The following is a 25,082-nucleotide window of genomic DNA, read 5'->3' on the forward strand; positions in this document are numbered from 1 at the left end:
AGTGTGGTGTTGCTGTCGCCCCCCCCCCTCCCCGGTGTGCTAACGTTTTTGGTCCGGGAGGGGGTCCACGAGGGTGGCAGAGAAGGCCAGGACGGTAGCGCAGAGAGCATAATTGCACTCTCTGTGTAGATGTATGGGTTTTGGATGTACTTATATATTAATTTTTATTGTACATATGTAGATCACATATATTTATTTTTACAGTAGTCTACTTCTGATTCTAATTATATTTATAAAAAGGCCCTTAGATTGATGTCTATATTAGGGCCTTTTTATAAATATAATTAGAATCAGAAGTAGACTACTGTAAAAATAAATATATGTGATCTACATATGTACAATAAAAATTAATATATAAGTACATCCAAAACCCATAAAATTAAAAATCAAGTAGTAATCATGGTCCAATAACACTTCATCAATTAAAAAATTGATAATAGATCTGCCATGTGGGTGCGCTATTAGTGGGGATGGGTAATAAAATGCAAAGTGATATAAAGTATATTATTATTATAAGGAAGTTTTAAATGTGATATATATGCTTGCAACAAGTAGATAATGCTTTTTATAAAATAATTTTTTAAATATATTACATGAGTAGAAACGGGTTGCTAAGACAACCGATATTAATCCAGAAACAGGAAGTATCCCGTAGCCGTTGCTACGGCAACGGTTAGAGTAAAAGGCACATTTGCGCAGAGACAATTCTGAAGCCTTGAGAAAGTCCGTCTGAGACGAAACGCGTCGGCTGTGACGTCATCCAAGGGGGCCCAGATACCGCACGCTGATTATGCCGGCAAACTGAACATCTCTACACAGTGGAACAAATTCGGTGGAGTTGGGAACACCTTTGGAATGACTTTTATACGTGCAAACTTCAAGATTTTTTTGTGAGTGTAATTTTAACCTTATAAATATGTTTTAATAAATTGTTTTACACGATGTCAAGCATATGTTCCTAGATGCCAAAACGAGTGGAACAGCAACAGCAAATATCCTTAATGCAAGCAAAAATTTAAAACGTCTGTGAGTATAAATATTTGTCAACACAGGCGGTGGAGTAATTTTATGCTGGTAAATGGTTGCAGGGTAATTTAACTCCACAGGTGAAGAAACACTATTAGCCCTTAATACACACAGGGGTGTTATATACCTAATAAGGAAATACTACACTATATACTGCTATTTTTTTCTTATTTACCCCGAGCTTTTAGCGCTGGTCTATCTACACATATTTTCCATTGCCTATCCGAAGGAGAACGGATCCTTTAACCGGCAGAGGGGAGTGAACTACAGAACCTAGACACTTTCCTATGTTTTGCTGTCTCTGCAACAATGCCCTGCCTTATATATGTCACCAGGTACTAAATTGACCATTTAATTCTGACCATTTTGACCATTTATATGGGAGATTCACCTTTAAGTTAAATTTTAATGCACTTTTACATGCACACCTACAGGCAGCTTCCCACCTCTTCTTTCAACATCAGGCATTCTATGCCAATTAACCCCGGCACCTTCCTTCACAGCCGCGCAAATCTTGGGCCGTTCTGTTTGTTTCCCTGTAGAGCAGCCGGCGACTGTGTAGAGATTCCTATCCACAGTAGTCAGAGCAATTCAAGGGAAGGAGGAATTTCACTGCATACAAATGAGTTTTTCATAAAAAACTGTACAGATTTTTTAATTGAAGTATATTGGGGATAGGTTTATTTTTCACTAAAGGAAGTCAAAATTGGATTTTATTTTTGCCTTTACATGCCCTTTAAAACATACCTCTTGCCCTAAGTCTACACTTGAAACCAATTCATCTTTATCAGCTCTCCTACAAACGTCTTCCATTCCCACAAATTCTCATAACAACACATGAGCCTTCTCATATCACATCTTTGTTTTAATCCTTTCTCTCCTCATTAATGCATAAACTTCGCATTAAGCTACATAACTTTAATCCCCTGTGTCTCATTTATCACTGCATTCTTAAATTGTAAGGGCTTGTGGCTGGGGCCCTTCTTATTTACTGCATTGGTTTGTGTTTATGTATTTTTTTATGTACAGAGCCATTGAGTAGGTTGGCGTTTTATAAATGTATGTAATAATAATAAGTGGTATTGCACATACTCGTTAATGGGGGAACATTATATATTATATATGTTTCTTCAGCGCAAAAAAAGTTTGCAAAGATCATTGTGAATGTTAGCGACCATGTTTGCGTCCTTTTTGGCCAATTAAAGACATTAACGACCTCCTCGCAAAGTTTGCAACCGAAGGGCTTCTGCAAACATTCGCAATGTATTTAATAAAATTACACACCCCTCCCCCTGTGGACACCTGCTATATTCTCTGCATTCCTGATCTTGCTTTTTCATTTCTACTTGGAGGACAAAGAATAGTTAATAAGATCAGGGAAGCATATTAAATGAACACAATTCTATGCAAAACTAAAACATTAAATATTTCTCTTCTAGAAATTGTATAAAGTCAAGGAAAAAAACTTGATCAAGATCAAGCTGTTCTTGCATATTTGCAACACTGACCTTTTGTTGTTTACAATAATATACTCATGTAATACACATTGTATATAGCATATGCTGTAGATATATTGTATATTTAAAAGACACTATGATATTATATGCACTCATACTCTTTGCACTTTTTGACTTTGCATGGAAAAAGCTACTAAATATATTTGCTAACTGTTTTTTACATGAATCCGAACTATGTGTTACTTTTTAATTAAAAAAGTGTTGAGACTTCTTCAGGTATAAATATAGATGTGTACATTTCTACAAGAGAGAACATTTCTCAGTGAGATCTTGCTATCATGTATTAACAGGAAGAATATAATCAACCACCAATACATTGTAAATAATTCAAATTAAAAGTTCATTCTCAGTAGATTATCTTTTAACAAGTTGTCAGATGTTAAATGTGATGAATCTGTGTTTTGCAGTACCCTTCTAACCTTTTTCATTGATTTTTAAAAAAATATGTAACAGTGAGGGACACATTTACTTATCTTGAGTGAAGGATTCTAAGTAAAGAAACTTGGGCACTTCGACCATCGAATAGGCTACTTCGACCTTCGACTACGACTTTGAATTGAACGATTCGAAATAAAAATCGTTCGACTATTCTACCATTCGATAGTCGAAATACTGTCTCTTTAAAAAAAACTTTGACTACCTACTTCGCCACTTAAAACCTACCGAGCACCAATGTTAGCCTATGGGGACCTTCCCCATAAGCTTTCTAAGCAATTTCTGATGAAGCAAAATCGTTCGATTGATGGATTAAAATCCTTCTAATCGTTCGATTCGAAGGATTTAATAAGTAAAGTAAATGCGGTAAATGTGGTAAATCCTTCAACTTCGATATTCGAAGTTGAAGGATTGTACTTCAATGGTCGAATATCGAGGGTTAATTAACCCTCGATATTCGACCCTTAGTAAATGTGCCCCTATGTATTGACCACTGAGTGTGGCTAAAATGATTATAAATCTAAAAAAAAAGTTGATTATAATCACATTTTCATTTCTCTTCCAAAGTACCATAACTTGTAAATCAGTATCGCTACATTTTTTTGCAAATCAGAACAGAGGTAGAGTCTGATACAACTAATTTGAGGGTGTAAAGGGAGAAAAAATTGTGTTTTCTCTTGAATTTATCATTTAGAACCCCACACACTGGCATCCTAAGTCTAATGGCAAAAATTATAGGGTCCGTTTACTATTGCTCATGCACATGGTTCTGGGGCAAAGTCTGGTGCAAAGTGCAGAATGGAGTGATGTTATGGGTAAGGCAGTCCCGTGCACCTGTGCATCTGTGCAACACCTGTGCCTTGCTCCCACTGAGCATGACAAGGGATACATGTCTCTTGCTTATATTTACTCACACACAGGGTCGGACTGGGCCCCACTGGGCCATATCTGCACCCAGATCTCCAAGCTTCTTCCTGCCACACAAAGAAGTGCGTGTAGGCACATGCGTGACGCAGGAGGGGGGCCCTGAGACAGCAGCCCCGGTGGGCCCCGTGCCCCCCAGTCCGACCCTGCACACATACATATATACTGTACCAGTAAGCACTCCTTTGCCCAATTTGGTGAGCACAAAGGGTTGTGTATGCCAGTACAACATGGAATTGACAAGGCACAACATACAAACTACAAAAATCAGCATTTTGCACCCTGCCCCAAAATAGTAAAAGGGCCTTTTAATCCATTGCACGTTCAACAGTCCCAAACAACAGAACGGAAAAAGAAGAAAATCAAGTGTGTAACAAAAAGAAAAACAATTGTCTTACACAATTACATTTCGTTTCCATTTGCAAAATCTCATGTATAGATTTTTGAAGGTTTCCTTTGACAGTAGTCAGCTTTCGTGTGATTTCCCCTTGTCCTTTGTGCATTGCTATGACTTTCACTTAAGTCATGCAAGGTTTTCATATATTTATTTATTTCCTAGTATTTAGATTACCAACACATTGCTTTACAGAGATTATACATCATTCACATCAGTCCCCTCCCAGTGGAATTTATAATCTAATCTAATCAAACAGTACTATATTTTGAAATGTTAACAGACTAGAAGAGGTATTAGGACTTATTAACCACAGGGGAGCAAGGAACAAAATGCAAAGAGCAGGTACAAAGTACAGGTATGCTTCCCCTATCTGCCATATACTGCCTTTTAAAGGAGAACCTGTAATGGCAACCGGACATAAATCTTCACAACTGAGTTCAAAGGTTTCCCCTGTCTTCGGATCCTCATTTGTAATTTCTCCAATACAGATCTGTGGGAACATGCGCAGTTGAAGCTGATTGAGGACATCAATTCAACTGTGCATGATCCTGAAAGATCTGTGTTAGCAGTCTTACAGGAGATGATCAGAATACAGGAGAAGATAGCACCTTTGAACTCCAGTGCACAAGTCTACAGATTTATGGCAGGTCGGCCCACAGGGGAACATTTCAACAGAATAGATGCTGCAGGGAGGGATCTTGGAGGGGGGCAGTGGAGGGGGTGGTCTAACGGCTGAGTTCTCCTTTGAGAAAATATTTTTTCCATGTTTCTTTGTAATAATAAAACACTTGATCCTAACTAAGCTGCACAAATCCATATTTTGGTAAAACTATCCTATTGAGTTTATTTAATGTTTCAATGCTAACAGACTTAAGTTGTGATGATCCCAATTATGGTAATTATTGAAAGATCTCTTATCTAGAAAACTCCAAGTATTCCAGATAATAGATTCTATACCTGTACCATCATTTATGATCATAATGAACCTGCACATATCCCCAGGAGACATGGTTGTCCTTGTCAGGAGACACAAGGCAGGAGCCCTAGAGAACACAAGGCGCAGAGCACAGCGAATAGCCTGTGCTGCATTTTGGTACAGGGCAAGTGCATGATACTCTAAAATGTGCAATACTGTGCCCATAAGCACTCCAGCAGCTGCCTTGTTCTCATAGTAATTGAGCCCTATTTTCTCCCTATAGGTCATCACAGTGATTATGATTCAGTGCTTTTATGAAATGTATTTTTTTTCTTTGTAAAGGAAAAGGGTCTTTAAAATACACAAAATGATTGTGCAATTTTATAGGCTTTTGAGTCAACAGTAATTGGATTTAAATTGAGCAGATAACATTTTATGAAGGAACACTGTAAAACAGGGCAACAATGATGTTAAAATGCTATGTAACTTTTTTGTACCCCAGTGTAACAGACAACAAAGGACTCCTCTACATCTCCATAGGAAACCACTTAGTTGTTCATTTTCTATGGACATTTACAAGTCCAAACACTGTTTGAAGCTAAGAATGCACTGGCAATTGATAAAAAGTTTTATTATAAACACTAGTTATTGCAAAAAGCACGAATAATATAATCTTCTACCAATTTCTCAACACCGTCACCATACTTTAAACCTGGCCTTTAAAACAGATCCCATCCTTTTCAGTTGTCTGAACTGTTTTGACACAACTTAACAGTAATTTTGTCATTACTTGTTGTCATTAACCCCACAGAAAATTACTGTATGCACTGGAGAATGTTATTAAAGTTCCTAGGGATTAATACACAAATACCTTAGTTGTTTTCACAGTCACTACTATTCAGTGTTTATAATGTATTAAAGAAAATAAGAACAACATTTATTATTTACTATGTACAGTATATATGAATTATTCAACATATGCCTAAATGTGACATCCTTTCAGAGAAAAAAAGCCATGAACATGCTCAAATAATGCATGTAGTGGTGACAAAGTTCTTTCATTTATGTCTACAGGTATATATACTGTATATATATATGCAGTATAACAAGCTACTCTCTTTCTCAGGGTTAATTGACTTTTTTTGTCAGTATTAATTTATACAAATGTTCTTTATTTTTTTGTATGTATGTTTTCATATGTTAGTATTCCAAACTGATTTTTATTTTCATACCCAATGCCATGTTATAATCAGAAGCTTACTGGTAGCAAAAAGGGACTTATTCTCTATTGTTAATAAGAACAAAATCTAGTCCCTCAGAAAAATGGCTAGAATTGGCCATATCTCAAATACAGAAACCCATGTTACATTGGAAATTGCAGGAGCTGTTACTGGTACTGTATTTACAATCCATTTTACAATAGAGCATTCTTTTGTTGCCATGGAAGACTCTCTTATCTGAGCCCAAAGAAGGGAAACCCAACAGCCAATTCCTTGAAGGGTATTCTCTGTATTACAACTTTTTTTTAAAGTGGACCTGTGACCCAGACATAAAAAGCTGTATAATAAAAGTCCTTTTCAAATTAAACATGTAATCCAATTTCTTTTATTTTATTAAAGCGTTCATAGCTGTTGTAAACTCATTTATAAATCTCAGCTGTCAATCAAATGTTGCCTGTCCCTCCTCTATGCCTTAGGCATAGAGGCGGGGCAAGCAATTACTTTCACTTTCCATTCAGAACTTACTAGATGTCACTGCTCTCCCCTCATTCACCCCAGTGCTCTTCACCATGTAATTGTGTAGCCAGGGCATGGGGATGGACATCAGGTCCCCCATTCTCGTGCACGAACAAGATTCTGAGATGATGCAAGACTTGCCTTAATAACAATGTCCACAAAATGGCTCCTGCCTGCTTGCTATAATTATGAATTCCCAGACTGAAGATTCAAATAATATATACAGTGTAATTAAGGTTAATTTTGCTTGACTAACATAATAAAATAGGATTTGGAATAATTTTTTTGGGTGACGGGTCCCCTTTAACACTCTGCTCTGCCTATATATTTTTAAAAAAATCTGGTCACCTTTTTCAAAGGCTTTGAACCCCTGAAACAGCAAAATCCTTATTTACAATTACAAGTGTAAAATTTTGCATGCCATTCAAAAAAAAAAGGTACTTTTGTCCATATACGCTTTTTGCACTTACGAGCCCAGATTGCTCTGATGAATAATATTCAAGTGCACTCGTAGACACAAGGGAATTCTAGTATTGCTCTATAGAAAATATGTTGTGTAGAACAAATCCAATGTGTAAAAAATTCAAATACACTCACGATACTTTAAATAACTTGTGAAATAAAGGCTCAGCGTGTCTCCCAGTCACGTGACTCAGCGTGATATCCTGAATTATAGAACAAACGATGAAGACGCAATGCCAATTCAATTGGTGTACTTAGAGTACCTCCAAATCTTTAATGTGCGGAAAAAAGAGAGCCAAACGTTTCAGGAGCCTCACGCTCCTTTCCTCTATAGAACAAATCCAAGGCAGTAAACTTTGACTGCAATTTTCTTTATTGGGGAGTGGAAACACAGGTGTATCCACTCCCCAATATAGAAAATTGCAGTCAAAGTTTACTGCCTTGGATTTGTCCTACACAACATATTTTCTACAGATTGATTCATTTGGGATATCAGCACAGGATAACCCGCTAAGAACATTTGGTGAGCTACACTAGAATTAGAATTCTAGTTTGGCGCCACCATGTGATTCACAAAACACTAACTCATTTTTATTATATGTCACAGTACATATTATGCTATCCTACTGTACCTCCTTACACTGATTTCTTACATTGTATTTAAATAGTATTTTATCACCAGTACTGAAGCCTGCTCCTTATAAGAAAGCCCCAGTCAGGCAATCACATATTTTATTTTTAAAGCTGATGTTGTTTCAATGCAAACAAAACAAATTAATTAAGTAATTTGGATTTGGAATGTTCTCTCAGCAGCCTGTCTATCAATGCCAGTACTCTAGCTCCAACTGAACATATTGTTTCCGCCTTGTGCCATACCTAATTGCAGCACTAATTCACATTGAAAAGAAAACACAGATACCAAGCAATATATAAACCTATATCTATACCCCCTACAAGACAGATTGAATCCCAGAGCATTCCTGAAGTTGTGTATAGTGTAGTGGTGTATATCTCCCTCAAGTACATCAGAGATAGCTAACGCCGTGCAACAGTGTTGTTAGTGGCTCTGCATTCACTTCATCATGTTTGGATTGTTGGTCCAGACATACTTAAGATGCCAGCCTTACATTGGGATAATCCTTAATCATCTAAATTACATACAATCAAAGGGGTTTATACTAGTATTGTAATCCTATCAGTGAATATTTATGATAAGTTTAAGGGGGCAATCTATCAAGTCGAGCTTTGCCATACTTCGCGCATCTATCCCAGACATTAATTTGCTACAACTACGCATATTCATCAAAATGCGAAAATTTACCTTGGCAAATGAATGCAGGGATATTTTTGCTAGAGAAAATTCACCAGCATGCAGTTTCTTAGCGAAATTTCTCTACAGATACTTTCTTCCTAGTGAAACTTCCTTTACATACTTACTGTTACGTAATTGTAAATATGGAGGGTACATATAGGTCATAAGTAGTGATGGGTGAATTAATTTGACAGGCATGGATCTGCGGTGAATTTCCACATTTCGCCCCCTGCTAATTTTTTTGCAAAAATTCGCCACTGAAAAAAATTTGATGCAACAAAAAATTGCGCATGTAAAAATTGTCATGCATCAAAATAATTTTGAAGTCCATTGACTTTAATACATATGGACAAAAAACTTGCTTGTGTAAAAGTTGTCACATGTCAAAACAATTTTGATCAGTGACTTCAATGTGTTTCACGAATTTTTCACCATTTCACAATTTTTTTTCCGGTGTTTAGTAAATTTTTCGGTGGAGTGAAACCGGACAGATTTGCCCATCGCTAGTCATAAGTATGTCTGTATTAGTGATGGTGAAATTGCTGGAAGTGGCCACTTACGGTATATACCCCAGTATAAGCAGAGTTTTTCAGCATCCAAAATGTGCTGAAAAAGTCTACCTCGGCTTATACTCGGGTCAGCGGTACCCGACCCGAGTAGCTAAGATTGCAGTCACTTTTAATCATTCCTATACCAACAGTACAGTTAGGGAGAGACTGCAATATCCCACAATGCCCTCTGTTGGTTATATGAAAGAATAACAGTGCGCCCTCTGTTGGTTATATGAAAGAATAACAGTGACTGCAATATCACACAGCGCCATCTGTTGGTTATATGAAAGAATAACAGTGACTGCAATATCACACAGCGCCATCTGTTGGTTGTATGAAAGAATAACAGTGCGCCCTCTGTTGGTTATATGAAAGATTAACAGTGACTGCAATATCACACAGTGCCATCTGTTGGTTGTATGAAAGAATAACAGTGGGCCCTCTGTTGGTTATATCAAAGAATAACAGTGACTGCAATATCACACAGCACCCTCTGTTGGTTATATGAAAGAATAACAGTGCGCCCTCTGTTGGTTATATGAAAGAATAACAGTGACTGCAATATCACACAGCACCCTTTGTTGGTTATATGAAAGAATAACAGTGACTGCAATATCACACAGCGCCATATGTTGGTTATATGGAAGAATAACAGTGACTGCAATATCACACAGTGCCCTCTGTTGGTTATATGAAAGATTAACAGTGACTGCAATATCACACAGCGCCCTCTGTTGGTTATATGAAAGAATAACAGTGACTGCAATATCACACAGCGCCCTCTGTTGGTTATACGAAAGATTAACAGTGATGGCAATATCACACAGCACCCTCTGCACATGGTAGTGGGACAGTGGGACAATGCACACAGTAATCCGTTTGGCAATTCTCTGTCACCATCAACTTTGCAAAGAAGTCCGGTTGATCGCTGGGGGGGTCGCTTTGGCAGAATGTGCGCTGCTGGGAGACAGGGCTGTAGTTGTGTCTAGGCTTATATTAGAGTCAATAAGTTTTCCCAGTTTTCGTAGGTAAAATTAGGTACCTCGGCTTATACTCGGGTCGGCTTATACTCGAGTATATACGGTATTATTAAAAATGTCCAAGGAAGCAAAATAAAGACAAAAGAGATCCTCTATTGTCCCAGACATGAGCCCACACTAAAAGGCAGCAGCCCCGGTGGGCCCCGGGCCCCCAAGGCCGATGCTGGTGAAAAGGGTAACGTACTGGAATGTTTACACCTTGATAAATTTGCAGATTAACAGTCATTCACTTGAGCTAAAATTCGCCTAGCGAAACAACGTAAAAACACATGAAAAATGCAAATGAGGATTTTGAGGTTTTCTTATTCGGATTTGTTCTGCGGTTTTATTCGTTTTTTTGGTTTGGTTTTAAGATTCGGATTTTTTAATAAACAAGTAGACATTTGTGTTTTTTTTAATATGTGAGTTCAGTTTAATTACACAAATCCGAATTTTGATAAATAGGCCTCCCAAAGTATACCAGCTAAAAGGTGCCAAGTTCATGTACTGTAGAAGTCAATGGGAGCTTTCCTTAACAAACTGTAAAATATTTAGTAGGTTGAGTAGTTGAGGTTTTTGAATATTTAAAGTTATTCCAGTTGTAAAGCACAAAAATAAGGATTTCAAGGTTTTTGTTCCTATTCAGATTTGTTCCATTTTTTAATTAATTTGTGCTTTTTATATTCAGATCTTGTGAGAAATAAGTAGACATGTTTTTGTTTTTAATATGAATATTAATACAATTTTAGACTTTACCAGTACCACCTTTTATTACATTTAACCAACAGGTTTCTCAGACATCCTATTTATAGTTGAATTAAACATGACAGTATTCCCTCAAAGTTTCTTCTTTGTGGAACATAGGAATATTTATACAGACATATAACATTTTATTTCACAATAAATAGCTATATTTGATCATTTACATCAGTCTGATGAAAGGATCAGGATGAGAAAATTTAAATTCTCTAAGGGAAAAAAATCCCAACTATGGTCATTTGAAGATAAGGTCACACTGTGAAACTCTAGGGTTATTTAGTAGAGTTCGAATGCCAAAAAAAAATCTTGAATTTTTCAGAATTTTTAAACCCAGAGCATATATAAAAGTCCAAATAAAAAAGTACTCCAACTCAGAACTAGCTAGCTCATGTAGAAGTCAATGGGAGAAGTTCCCAAGATATCCTGATCTGCGTTGAGTTTTGTGCAATAATCCAAAGAGTTAGTGGTTTTTGTACGATTCAATATTTTTAAGTTTTTCCCCTGCATAGGTAATTTCTGGAAACCGTATTGATAAATAAGGGGAAAAAACTGTGCGGTTTGGTCGGAGTAGTTTTAGAAAATACTCAGATATTTTCGGATTTTGATAAATCACTCCCTAGGCTTTATAATTATTGCAGCTGCTGAATTATGGAAAGAAATAACCTTATTGCCAGAAGGGATTCCCTCCTGGATACCCTCCAATTGTTGCAAAACCTATAGTTGTAAAATAACTGTGGAAAGACACAGGGAGTTGCTTCTCTCCAGTAGATGTAACAGTCCTGAAATAAATACAACACAGTGTGCTATCATGTAGCTGCTACACTCCTACAATCATTTGCAAAGGCTTTGATTGGAACCTGAAATTGGCAATTCAGTTGATTATTCAGGTTGTTCAGGTTGAGGTTATTAAAAGAAGAATCGACACGATATATAGCTGTAATGAGGTAGCCATTTTTGATAAAATATACTAAAGCTTATGCATGGAGAAGAAGAAATTTCAAGCTCCTAAAATGTAATCCCTTTTCATATTTCGCCTGCATTTTTTGAAAAGAAAAATCATTTCCCTGCAGCTGATAGGAAAGTACCAGCCGTGTCAGAGCTTTGTTTGTCTGACCTGGGCTTGATTCCCACAGTGATCTCCAGCTGCAAGAACAAAATTACAGACTGCAACGTCAATATGCTCAGAAAAACATCATGCAACAGTAATACTGTAGTTCACAGCAGAAGCATATTTTTTACCCAAGTCTGTCTTTCAGAGCAATACATTTCTGTGGCATTTAAAGGCACCATATTATGTCTCCTTCTTTAGCAGTATCTTGTACAGCCATGTGTGCCCCTACAGGAGCTAACTTGCCACAAAGTATTGGCAATAGATTAGATATTTAGTATGATCAGAAAATCACAAAGTGAGGGAGATCAGTACCAGGTACACAAGCAGGTCTCACCGAGGCTGGTATTGAAAATCAACTACAACTTATATTGTATGCATACAGAGCGTCCCTCATTAGAGACTATATGGGGCAAATTCACTAAAGGGCGAAGGTGTAACTTCACTAGTGAAGGAGATAGACTCTAGGGCTTGTCACGGTCGGCACCGAACACCAGAACAAACACCAGGCACCCTGGTCTCGGCTCGTGCTTCACCAGTAGTGTGACCGCCTTTGGGCCTCGGGAGGAGCCCTCGGCTTACTTGGATGCCAACTGTACTTAAACGAGAGGTGCAAGATGAGAGTTCTGGATAGGCAGAGGGGCACGACTGTAGAGCAAAGTCTTTGGACAGAAGGTCGTAGTACAAGGCGTTAGGCAATAGAGTAGTCAGATCAGGCCGGGTCGAGGCAGGCAGAGAATAAACATAGTCAGGCAGGCAAGGGTCAAACCAGGAAGTCAATCAGAGGGTTAATCAGAAGAGGTAGTCGGTATTCAGGCAAAGGTCAGGATCCAGAAGTCAGAATAGTCAAAAGCCAGGCAGGGGTCACAACAGGAATCAAAAACAGGTTCAGACAGATATAGCTTAAGCTCAGAAAAAACAGGAACAAATCCTATCACGGGCAATGAGAAACAGCAGGAAGGTCCCTTTTAAACTTTTAAATTTCACACCATTGCGCGCTGACATCATCACGCCAGCGTGCATGCGCCTACTAAACCCAGAAGTGTGCGCCGCACGCTCACTAAGAAGAGCCCGGCGCATGAGAAGAGGAGCGGCGGGCGTCCCCGCCGCACCACTACACCACCAGGGTTAGTTATTTTCCTTACAGCGCTACTTCCCAAATTCACTAAGATGTGCATTTTACTGAACGTTACCTGTTCCGCCAGACTTGCCTTCGCCACTTCAGACCAGGCGAAGTGCAATAGAGTAGATAGGACTTCCTCAAAAAATAGTTGAAAATTTTTCTAAGTCCCAAAAACCACTGGCGACATTTCATTTTCAGGGTGATAGGCTGCAAAAGATCGTACATTTTTTCTGGGGTACCCGGCTTCCCCCCTACATTTCCTAACATATGGCACATAAACTATATACTGGGATCATGTGTAGGGCAATATAACAACTCTATTTTGTTATATTAAGGTTTCCCGGGCTTGTGTAATGTAATTTGCATTTGCTGCAACATATACATCCATTCAACTTTGACTTCCCACCGTATGCAAATTAGCCAACGCTAGCGAAACTTCACTTTGCTTGCCGTATTAACGCTAGCGCTACTTCGTCAGCGCTTGGTGCCCTGGACGCAACTTTGGATTTTAGTGAATTAGGGTTTTCCTGGCGAATCTACGCCTGCCGAAGTGTTGCAATGTGAACGAAGCCATTGCGGGCCAATTTTTGGAGGTTAGTGAATTTGCCCCTTAAATTCTCACTCTTAAGGATTATTTTAATCAAATGTATGAATGGACACTGGAACAGCATGGCTCAAATGTACACAACTGTTTCCCATCAGCATAACCAGCATATGTTATAGTCAGTAAGACATGTGCTGCCTACTGGGTGTCAGTGTGAGCTATCATAATGTTTTGCTTATTCTAGGCCCCAGGTTGGTGCTGCTGCTTGGTGCTTGTAGTTGTGGGTTCTACATGAAACTTCCATAAACAAGGAATTAGAAGGGAGTCAAGTGTTAACCTGCCAGATAGTAATGCCCTAACCCTACATACAACCCAGGTATTGAAAAGAGTCATTAGAGTTCTCTGATTCCACATAGAAAATAAGTTAAAAAAAAAAAATATATATATATATATATATATATATATATATATATATATATATATATATATACATATATACACTTTTTTATGTCCAGAGTGCTAGCTGATCTATTATTGCTTTAGTAATTTGAACACATTAAGTTGAAGGCTTCTTCTAACCAGTTGTATTTATCTGCATCATTACGGCACACCATACAATTACTCTCCAGCTGGCAGGCATGCTAGCAGTTTAGCCCCAGCAATTAACATAATTTTCTATTTTAAATAATACATCTGTATACCACATTACTGGACCTGTGCTGAGCTACACCAGGCAGCTACAAGAATAATATTGATATAATGAATTATATTGTATAATATGTATTTATATCACTTTATGCATTTTTTTGGTAAAGGGTTGCTGCTAGGCTTAAATGCAAGTAGCTTTATAATCTTAAAGGAACAGTTCAGTATAAAAATAAAAACTGTGTAAATAGATAGGCTGTGTAAAATAAAAAATGTTCTAATATAGTTTTAACAGCAATGTGATCACTATGTCTTCAGTTCATTGTATTGCAAGATAACAAGAAAGCATGCTGTGAGTGGGAACATCTGCAGCTAGGCTTCCTGTTAGTCCAAAACAAATCAACAATATATATGTATTTGAGACAAAGTGATTCAATCTCTTTACAACATACTGATGTAAATTGAGTATGCAGAGAATAATGGTGATGTATAGGTCTGAAAATGCAACCATTCTTATTGCAATTTATAAACTCTGACCTAGTTTGTCTTTTTTCAAATAACTACTATGCTAGCGCATATGAATGCTGTAGAAATTTATTTTGCTGCTGGAAATGATCAAATATTACTAGAAATTCTAAATATATTAGAAATCACATTTAGCATTTAGCTGCAAGTACTGTCGTTTCCACCTATTCAGTATTTAGCTAGCAACAGGTAGGGATATAGGCATGTACTGTATTAAGATACACCACAATATTCAATCCAATCTCTGCCCTCAAGAGACAAATTACTTCAAATGGGGTTAATTAATCCCCTTTCACTATCTAGTGAATACCCTATGTGAAAGTTCAAGAAATCCGATTTTTAAAACAGTTAGAATTGTTTGTATAATGTAAACCATCAGCTCACTATACCTTCTGCAAGATCTCCCCTATCTCCACTGCAGTTCTAGCTGAGGCAGGCATCTTGGATTTCACAGGCTCCTCCTACCTATATCTTCCCAGCCAACTGCAGCTCTGAAATCTCGCACATGCTCAGTTGAAATTCCTTGTTGCTTATCAACCCTTCTAAGCTATTTTGAAATCAGCCAAACCTGTGTGTTAGCTGCTGTTCAGTAGTGCTGCCACCTGCTGGAAGTTAGTGTGTGCCCTTCATTTGCATAATAACATCACCAGCAGGGGACAAGATAGGGAAAACTCCTGATACTTCTAGTGGAGGAGTTTACTAAAACAAGGCATGCTGGGTAGAATACTCAAAGCAGTGTTAGAATCTGAGCATGCTCCTAAAATTTGCATGTTATAGTCTCTGTTATAGTCTCAGTATGGCTTCCCTCAGTGAAAGAACCCATTTTACAAAGTAAGGGATTTTTTAAAACCTGCAGTTTTTTTCAAAAAACTATATATGTAGTTTGATTAAACATGTTTATGTTGTACTGGTCAGATTGTTAATATGTGTTTGATTTTGGCTATGATAGGTGCTCTTTAATATCTAAAGCTTCACAAAAAAGGTTGAACTTGATGGGCATGTGTCTTTTTTCAAACTGCATTAATATGTTACCATGTTACTATGTTACTGTGAATGATAGATGATGGGTTTACCGGCAAATGTATATACATGATAATATCCAAAAACAATCAGTCCCAAGTGTGACCAACGACAAACTTATAGGAACGTTTGTTGATGGGTTTAAAGGTGTTTGTGCACTTGGTTCTGTATCTTGATGAAGGGAGGGTGGAAGGGTTCCCCCCACCCGAAAAGTTGATATTGTGGTAGCAAAATAAAAGAGGTAAGCTCCCCGACTGCAAACAATTGTGTGTGTTTGGATCTGTTTCTATACATTTGCTGCTGCTAAGGGACCGGGTCGGGTCAACGGAGGGCCAACACCACCAGTGCAGTGGAAGTAAACTAAAGGTGTGCGGTTGAATTATTACTAGTGATGGGCGAATTTATTTGGCGAAGCGGAACACCCCAAATTCGCCCATCACTAATTATTACATGAACAGAAGGACAAGCAATGTGATACAGGGACCATGCATGTAAAATGCACCACAAATGCAATATAGCAACACAAATCTAAAATGGGTATAATACCACAGAACTATTCTGTAGTAAGGCAAAAAGTCCATTCAAGTATGAAGCCTAGAATCACACTGCAGAATGACACAAAGGTTAGTTAGAACAAGTATAATGCCCCAGAAACATGACTTAAAGTGACACAAAGGGCTAGCATATATAATGTACCACATTCATGCTGTAGTGTAAAGTGATACAAAGGCAAGCCCCTGCATAATGCCCCATAAACAAGCAGCAAAGTCAGACTGTGACTAGCACTTTTGTAATGCTTCAGAAATATGCCACAAACAGCAACTGCAGAATACAGAGAGGTCAGTGTATGTGCAGTCATTGCGCTTACTAGTGGTGATAAGAAGTGAATTTGTATTACAAGAATATTGCTTAAAAGCATTAATTTAAAGGGGACCCGTCGCCCAAAATAATATTCAAAATCCTATTTTATCACATTAGTCAAGCTAAATGAACTTTAATTACACTATATAAATTATTTTAATCTTGTTTCTTTTCACCCGGAAATTCATAATTATAGCAAGCAGGCAGGAGCCATTTTGTGGACACTGTTATTAAGGCAAGTCTTACATCATCTCAAAATCTGGTTTGTGCACCAGAATGGGGACCTGATGTCCATCTCCATGCACTGGCTACACAATTATATGGTTAAGAGAACGGGGGAATGTGTGTAGAGCAGTAACATCTAGTAAGTGCTGAATGGAAAGTGAAAGTAATTGTCTGCCCCGCCTCTATGCCTAAGGCATAGAGGAGGAGCAGACAATATTTGATTGACAGCTGAGATGTTTAAATGAGCTTACAACAGCTATGAATGCTTTAATTAAAAATAGAAATTGGATTTCATGTGTAATTTGTAAAGGACTTTTATTATACAGATTTTTGTGTCTGGGTGACAGGTCCACTTTAAGTAAAATATAATATAACAAGTGATTTTCCCATCAAAGTTCTTTCATTAGAAACTATTCACTTTAGTCAACAGGTTTTATCTATTAAGGTGAATTGCTTTTATTTTAGTTGCTGCATGAAAATGAAAATAAAATATAGGAAAGATCTGTGTTATGCAGTTTCATTTGCCAGCTAATTGGCTAATTTGCTTTTAAATGCAAAATGATATGTACATAAAAAACATTTGATATATGCTCGTTATTACATAAAATCCTTAAACAAAATAGGCTAACCCAATATACATGCATTAGACACACATAATATATGAACAGTGTCTGGAAGATTTCATCTTAACAATTTGGAACTTGATGCTATACATATGCTGTACTTATATGGCAGGAGCCTCCAGTGTGTGCCTTTCTAAAGCTGCTGCTAAATGACATCTTTACTTGTCTGGTAAGGATTCTGTAAACTGTAGTTCATCATTTCCAGGAGAATCGCAGTTTGTAAATCTATGTTTCATGCTGTACTAAAACAACCTTTCGGTTGCTATGTTAGAAGCTAACGTATTGGTATTTTGCTGATAATCTATGATTTATCTATTATTTCTATTACGAATATGGGCACAGTGGCACAAATGAGTTAAAGAATGTCCCACACTGTTGATCTTTTGTTCTGTATTTTACTATACTTAATATTGTATCGAAAACATCAGTGCTAAACAAATGTCAAAATATCTGGTTTAGCTACACTGCAATATTACTGCACAACATCCTGTTACACACAAATTACACACAATATGTAAGAAAAGGCCAGTAACCTACCTTCAGTATGAAGAGCTGACACATAAGTCCAGTTATACCTTTTTACTATATCCAGCATGGCTCTTGCTTGAAGTATATCAGATGGGACAACTCTCAAAAAGTATTTATATAAGGTTTTATCACTTAGATCGATACTCGTAGCCGAATAAGCAATCTGGGGGATATCAAAAAGCTGTAGTAAGTTTTGAACCTGAATAGCCACTGAGCTGGACCCTGGTCCAATGACACCAGCAATTGGTTTTTTAATTCGTCCATGTGGAGTGGGAGTTGCATCAAGACATTTGCTGGCTCCGTCTTTTTGATCCCGCATGGATATCAGAGAATCTCTGATAAACTCAATACTTTGTTCCAGGGCCACTGATGAATGCCAACAGGAATCCCGAATCTCCGTTCCCAGTGTGATGTTTGGCAATAAATTTTGGTCCATGTTGATTTGATCCAGGGTATGAAACATAGCTTCCACTCTTTGGATGCCATATTGCTCCCTGATCTCCCCACACTTCCTCTCAGGCACTTTATCAGCTGGTGGCTGGTGGTGGACAGAGAAGAGCGCTCCTATAATAATGTCTCCATCCATCCTGGCCACTGATCGTGGCAATGAAGCACAAACCAGAAAAATATTTTTACCAAAAAGTCCTCCATAGAACATGTCCAAGTCCAATCCCACCATCATCATTAGAAACAACAGCAACTTAACCATTTTAAGAAAGGAGATCACGCAGACCCAAAGAAAGGCAAACATGTTTGACCAAGACTTGGAAAGAGTTGTCCAGTTTAGCAGTTTTCAGTCACGTCATTCATCCAGAATTGAAACCCCAGTGTCCTTAAGTATGCTGGACTGAAAGATCAAATGTATCTTGAGCATGAACTGAGAAAGAGAGGACAATCTTAGTTAAATCAAATTATTCTCATAGACATGTTAGTCTGTATACATATGTATTACTTGTCTGTCTGTCTATCTATCTATGTGTATATTGTTCATCTATATATCATCTATCTATATATCTATTCTGCTATCTGTCTACTGTATCTATCCTTGCACATATGTCTGGTGTCCATATGATGTGCATAGTCTATGACTGTGTTGCCAAATGCAATGCCAAGTTTGGTTCCCATCTGATAAAAGTATTCTGTATGTTCAACCAAGAAGATTGGATAAGTTCAGCCCTGACTCAGCCCTACTCATAGCAAGGCTTGAGAATTGACTCCCCACTCCCAAAACAATTCTGTTCCTTCCTCTGAAAGAAAATCCTCATCTGAAAGTCATAATTAGTCAAAATATTTGAATGTTCAAAACTGATACACAATTAACAGGAACAAAATGTATGGCTGTTCAGAACTTACACCTCACACAAATCAATGTTTTATACAGCTAATTTATTAGTCTTATTTAGTTTGTGTCTCTCCAGTCTGCAGGATGGATAGGGCATTCAAGCAAATAGACATGTTCTAATTTCATATAAAGAATAAATCAGACCAAGAAACAATCTCATTAATACTAATATTTGAGTGCATACCAATTACAGCAACATTTCATCTCACTTATTCCATATGTCTGTAATGTCTAATTTAGCCTTTATTTATTCATTCCATCCTCCAACCAAAATTAGCAAAAAATAAACTGTGAATATAAAAGTGAATATGAAAAATACCCAGACCTGCAGGAGTAATACAACTACATGTAACCACTATGCCAGATAATAATAAATAATGAACCTGCACTGTACCATGCTAAGTCTAATTACACCTTTTGTACAGACACAGAAAGAGCAACCAGGTATATGTAAAAATGTTCTTAGTTCTGTTGAAATCATAACATGATACATGATAACATGTTATAGAACATAAGATGTTAACCATATGTGAATATGTAGTTTAAACCTTGGAAGTATATGAGTACATCAATACATTTGCAAAATAACAAAGAGTATCAGCCACAACCCATTTATTTTAAACACACATTGGCAGTTTTGAATACTTACCAAACAATATAGAGAACAGGGAAAATTACTGAAACCCAACAGTAGCAAATAGATGAACAGTCACATACTTTACTCTCTGCTAAGGTACTGTATACAGAAGCAATAGCAGCACAAGGAAAAGGGCAGGAGAAGGTAGTAAACGGTAATGGGCTAGCAATTGGCTGCATTACAACAAAAAGTATTCAGACACTTATTTCAAAATACCACTATGGTTCCCCAATGTTTGCTCTTTGTTTTAGAAATGTGGCTATTATTTCAAGTGCTTGATTTTTAAAACTCTCCTAGTCCTATCATTATAATTAACCCCTTGTTTAACAGGTTTTAATCGCTATCAGCCCTCTGTAGAATGTTTAACTGCTAAATCCCCCACATCTCTCAACTATCCTCCCCACCAGACCACTAAATCAGAGTTACCCTTCTCATGGTTTCCATGCCATAATAATATCTGCAAACCCACTACATGCATTAGGTACAAGTAATATATGAAAAGTGTCTGGATTCTTTTATCTTAACAGTTTGAAACTTTATGATATATGTATGTTGTAACTTCTATGTCAGGAGCCTCCGGTGTGTCCCTTTCTAAAGCTGCTGCTAAATGACATCTTCACTTGTCTGGTAAGGATTCTGTAAAATGTAGTTCAGCATTTCAAGGAGAATCACAGTTTGTAGATCTATGTATCACGCTGTACTACAGCAGCCTTTTAGTTGCTATGTTAGAAGCTAACATATTCGCATTTGGCTGATGATCTATTATATATCTATTATATCTATTATATGGGCACAGTGGCACAAATGAGTTAAAGAATGTCCCACACTGTTGAGATTTTGTTCTGTATTTTACTATACTATAATATTAGAAAACATCAGTGCTAAACAAAATATCTGGTTTAGCTACACTGCAATATTACATCATTATAATTAACCCCTTGTCTAATAGGTTTTAATCACTATCAGCTCTCTGCAGAAAGTTTAACTGCTAAATCCTCCTCCATTTCTCAACTACCCTCCCTACCAGACCACTAAATCAGATTTACCCTTCCGTGGTTTTCATGCCATAATAATATCTGTAAACCCACTACAGATTTGATAAGGACCTTGAAGAAAAGACATTAAATATATTTTTCTAACCCCCAGAAATTGCTAAAAATCTCAGCAGTAGCAACTGAACGAGAGAAGTAAAATGTGCGGATGGGATTATGAAGCACAGAAGCAGAGAATCGGTTACTAAAGCAACCAGACTAAGCAACTAATGCAGTTGTAATAGTTGTAAATATGTAAGGTATCAGAGCTGACTGAGCTTCCTTATGTAGCAGGTGGAGGTGCTCTGGCTCCAATTAGAACAATATAGAAATGAAAGCAGCACAGGGGCAGCTGATGTACAGCAGTAACTGTTCCAGTCTATAGCTAGGGAGGGAGGCATTGTGCAAGGAGACACTGCTGTTTCAGCACTACGGACAGCGCTCCAGCAGAACTCCACACTCCCTCTAGTTACTTTCCTACCCAAATCGCTAGCGATTCCTGGCTCCTTGGTCGCCCACGGTTATTCCTGAATCTTTGCTCAGAAGCAGATCTCTCATAATTTTCTCCCACAACCTCCACTTACCCACACACATTTTCTTAACCCCCACACCAGCAATTCTAAGCACTAATTCCTTCTGCCACTGCAGGGGCACCGCATATTCAACTCAAAAAGGACAGTTAGTAAGGATAAGTCGGTATCAGCTCTTACAGATCATAAATCAGTTCTATCCCATCTGAGCAAATGCAAATATGGCATTTGTCCATTGATCTATAAAGTCTACAGCTTGTGTGCTAAAACTGTGCATACAATGCAATATTCAATCTGTACTTCAGAGATTGACTGTCCTATCATTACGTTATTTATTGAGTTAAACTTAAGACATACCTGACTGAGGGAGACAGTTTTCTTCTTCCTTGATCAATTCCGTTGGTCTGTTACAGCAAACAATTCCACTGACACAGTGGGAAGAATCTCTTGCTCTGCGCTGTTTTTTCTGTACTCTGGCGCCCTCTTTCTTCACTAGCTTGTCTGGATCCAGAAATCTCCAATGGTATTCGCTGTACCGATTTTTTTTTTTTTTTTTGCATTTTCACAGAAGACTATGTGAATTCTGTGCTTTCTTATTCTACAGATTTGTATTTGAGAAGCAAGATACAATCCAATGGAATCAGAATAGTGTTGTAATCGAAGGATGCAAAAAAAAAAAAACATAAATAAGCAATAAAACCTAGTTTATTTGAAAAGGTTACCAACTTTTGCCTAGAGACAGTGCTGGCAGGAGCAATTAATGGTTTAAAGGCAAATGTGTCTTATGTATATACAAATATTTACAACTGAAAGTCCTGCACAGTACTGCAGCCAGAAAATGCAGCGAATGTGAGACTATATTATCATTTTGTATTTTTTATTGGTTGTTTGATTTTGAATTGATTATTTTAATTGTCAAACTATTTTCTATTGGAACTAGTATAGCAAAGGCATGTGTTTAGCCTCAGGCCAATTGAGGTGGCAGACACGATTTCTGCCGCCTGAATTTCCAGTTTAAAAAAATTTAATTTCTGCTTGTAAAGTTTCCAGGGGCTGTTTTTTTGCACACTGCCATCTGAGGCAAGGTTCTGAACTGAGTATAAGGTCAATGCCCCAGGCAAACAGATATCAGTTTAAATTCCAAATGGTGCAGTGAAAAACTGAAATAAAAGAATTATCTACAATTTGTCTATAGCTCTAACCAGTATATTTTTGATAAACCACACGTAGACTTTTATATTTATGGTCCTTCATGCCTATAGTGGAGGTTTGAAAAGTGACTAAATACTCCATGCACTGCCACTAGGGCCATTTTAAAGGAGAATTAACCTCCCCCAATAATAAAAATTCCTACCCACTACCCTACATAGCCCCCCTCCCTGCTTCCTCCCTGCATAAGTGATTACCCCTGAAAGTGCCCCTAATTAATTACTCACGTATAGAGTAAGCTCAGCGGAGCTCATGGGCTCCATTTTCTGGCTCTTCAGTATTCTTCTGGAAGTAAATGATGTATTTGTGCATTTGCAGTTGGAGCAGTCTTCCGGTTCTTAGCAAATGCGCATGCGCCAAAAGTGCTGGAAATTGCAGAAGGGAAAGAATAGGATTTGAAGAATATTGAAGAGCTAGAAGTTGCCCATGAGCTCTGCAACTCTTACTCTGTACCTATAAGTGAGTGATGAATTAGGGGCACTTTCAGGGGTAATCAAACACCTATAAGGGGGGGAAGCAGGGATGGGGAACTATGGTACTCAGTAGGGGTTTTTATCATTGGGGGAGTTTAGTTATCCTTTAAAGCACATGTAAATCCTACATTTTCCTACCATGTATATGTCTGGCACATCTACCACTCTCAAACCACTTCATTTAGTCTGTATAAATCCCCTTTCAGAGTTTGTGAGTTTAGTCATGGTTTTAAAAACCACTAAAGTCACACCTTTAACAAGCCTCTAAGCATGCCTCTTCATCTGGGTACACTTTCACACCGGCAATCTTCCCCATCCATCAATTTCAATAAATGCTGCACCCTTCCATACAAAATATCACACATAGAGAAGTCCCACACAGTGAGCCCCAACAATTGATAGGCCCTGAGCAAATTCCAATTTGCCCTTTCATTAGAGCATATCTGACTGCCAGTAAGATATGGACCAGAGACATATAGATAAGGGCTTGACTAGATGAATGATTGAATCTATGAGTTGGTAAACCATGGAATGTGCCTTACGGCAGCAGTAATAAATACACATGTTTTATATGCATTTAGATATAATAAATATACACTGCAGTTGTGAAAAAAATCTTTGTTTGCTGTGGAATCACTACTATAGTTTATAAAATTAAGCTTTCATTCAAGTAGTGAAAATTCCATGTTTTCATAACAGATACATTTGGTTGGGTTTAAGTCTCACACAAGAATATATACTGGGTTCAAATGCTATTCATGGCTCTCTACTAAACTATAGAGTGAAAGCCTTTCTTATAGAAAATAGAACATGTGTTGCCATGAAATACTTTTCGGTGCTGAATAAAGAAAGGTTGTATTATAAACTGCAATTATGAATGAATTCTGTAACAACAGTGCCACCTGCTGATCAATTTGTCTGATTGCACAATATTGGTTTATAAGGAAAACAGAGAACTATTCTGATGTTGTTCTGCTCAGAAACAAGATCAGAAACCTCAGATTACATTTGTAATGTATTTCCTGGGCAGAAAAAACGTCAGAACTGTGTATTCCTTCTGAGCATGTTTTTCCTTAATGTAAAGAATGCAGATGTGTGTTTGCTAAAGCCATGTGTGGATCCACACAGAAACAATGTTTTCAATTAAAAAAACACCTTAACTCAACTTTTTCTGTCAGTGAATGCCCAAAATGGAATAGGCAAACATTTTAAACAGGGCTCAAGAGCTATAATCAGTCTGATCCAGTTCCATATATCTCTGCTGTAAGGGCTGTAACACATTCAGTTGAATTTTTTAATTACATTTTTAAGTTCTGTTTTATACTGAACTACTTTCTCCTCTCCCTAGAGGGCTATTAAAATGCTGAGTGCACAGAAATGCCACATGCTATGTTTGTTCAGATAGTTTGCCAAGGATAACAACTGTTCTCTCTTACCTTGGTTTCATCCAAACAAATGTCCAGATAGAAAAGTACAAGTGTGAATGATCCCTTACTGTATGTCAGTATAAGTTTTAGGGATTCACCAAATCCAGGATTCAGTTTGAAATTAGGTCAGGATTCAACCGATTCTGAATCCTAATTTACATATGCAAATTAGAGGCG

At 37.6% G+C, this 25,082-nt stretch overlaps 1 protein-coding gene across 2 annotated transcripts in view; it reads right to left on the minus strand.

Moving 5' to 3' along the window:
* LOC108717837 (metabotropic glutamate receptor 1) overlaps positions 1–22,225 on the minus strand; it is a 185,370-nt gene extending 163,145 nt beyond the window's left edge. For both annotated transcript variants that reach the window (XM_018265223.2, XM_041564435.1), the window contains exons 1-2: positions 22,154–22,225; positions 18,266–19,133 (exon numbers count right to left, since the gene is read on the minus strand). In XM_018265223.2, coding sequence (XP_018120712.2) covers positions 18,266–19,007 — 742 coding nt within the window. In that variant the 5' untranslated portion in view covers positions 19,008–19,133; positions 22,154–22,225. The remainder of the gene's footprint in view (positions 1–18,265; positions 19,134–22,153) is intronic.
* Between the last annotated feature and the right edge of the window lie 2,857 nt (positions 22,226–25,082).

Source organism: Xenopus laevis, chromosome 5S (assembly GCF_017654675.1).
Source record: "Xenopus laevis strain J_2021 chromosome 5S, Xenopus_laevis_v10.1, whole genome shotgun sequence".
Classification (NCBI taxonomy): domain Eukaryota; kingdom Metazoa; phylum Chordata; class Amphibia; order Anura; family Pipidae; genus Xenopus; species Xenopus laevis.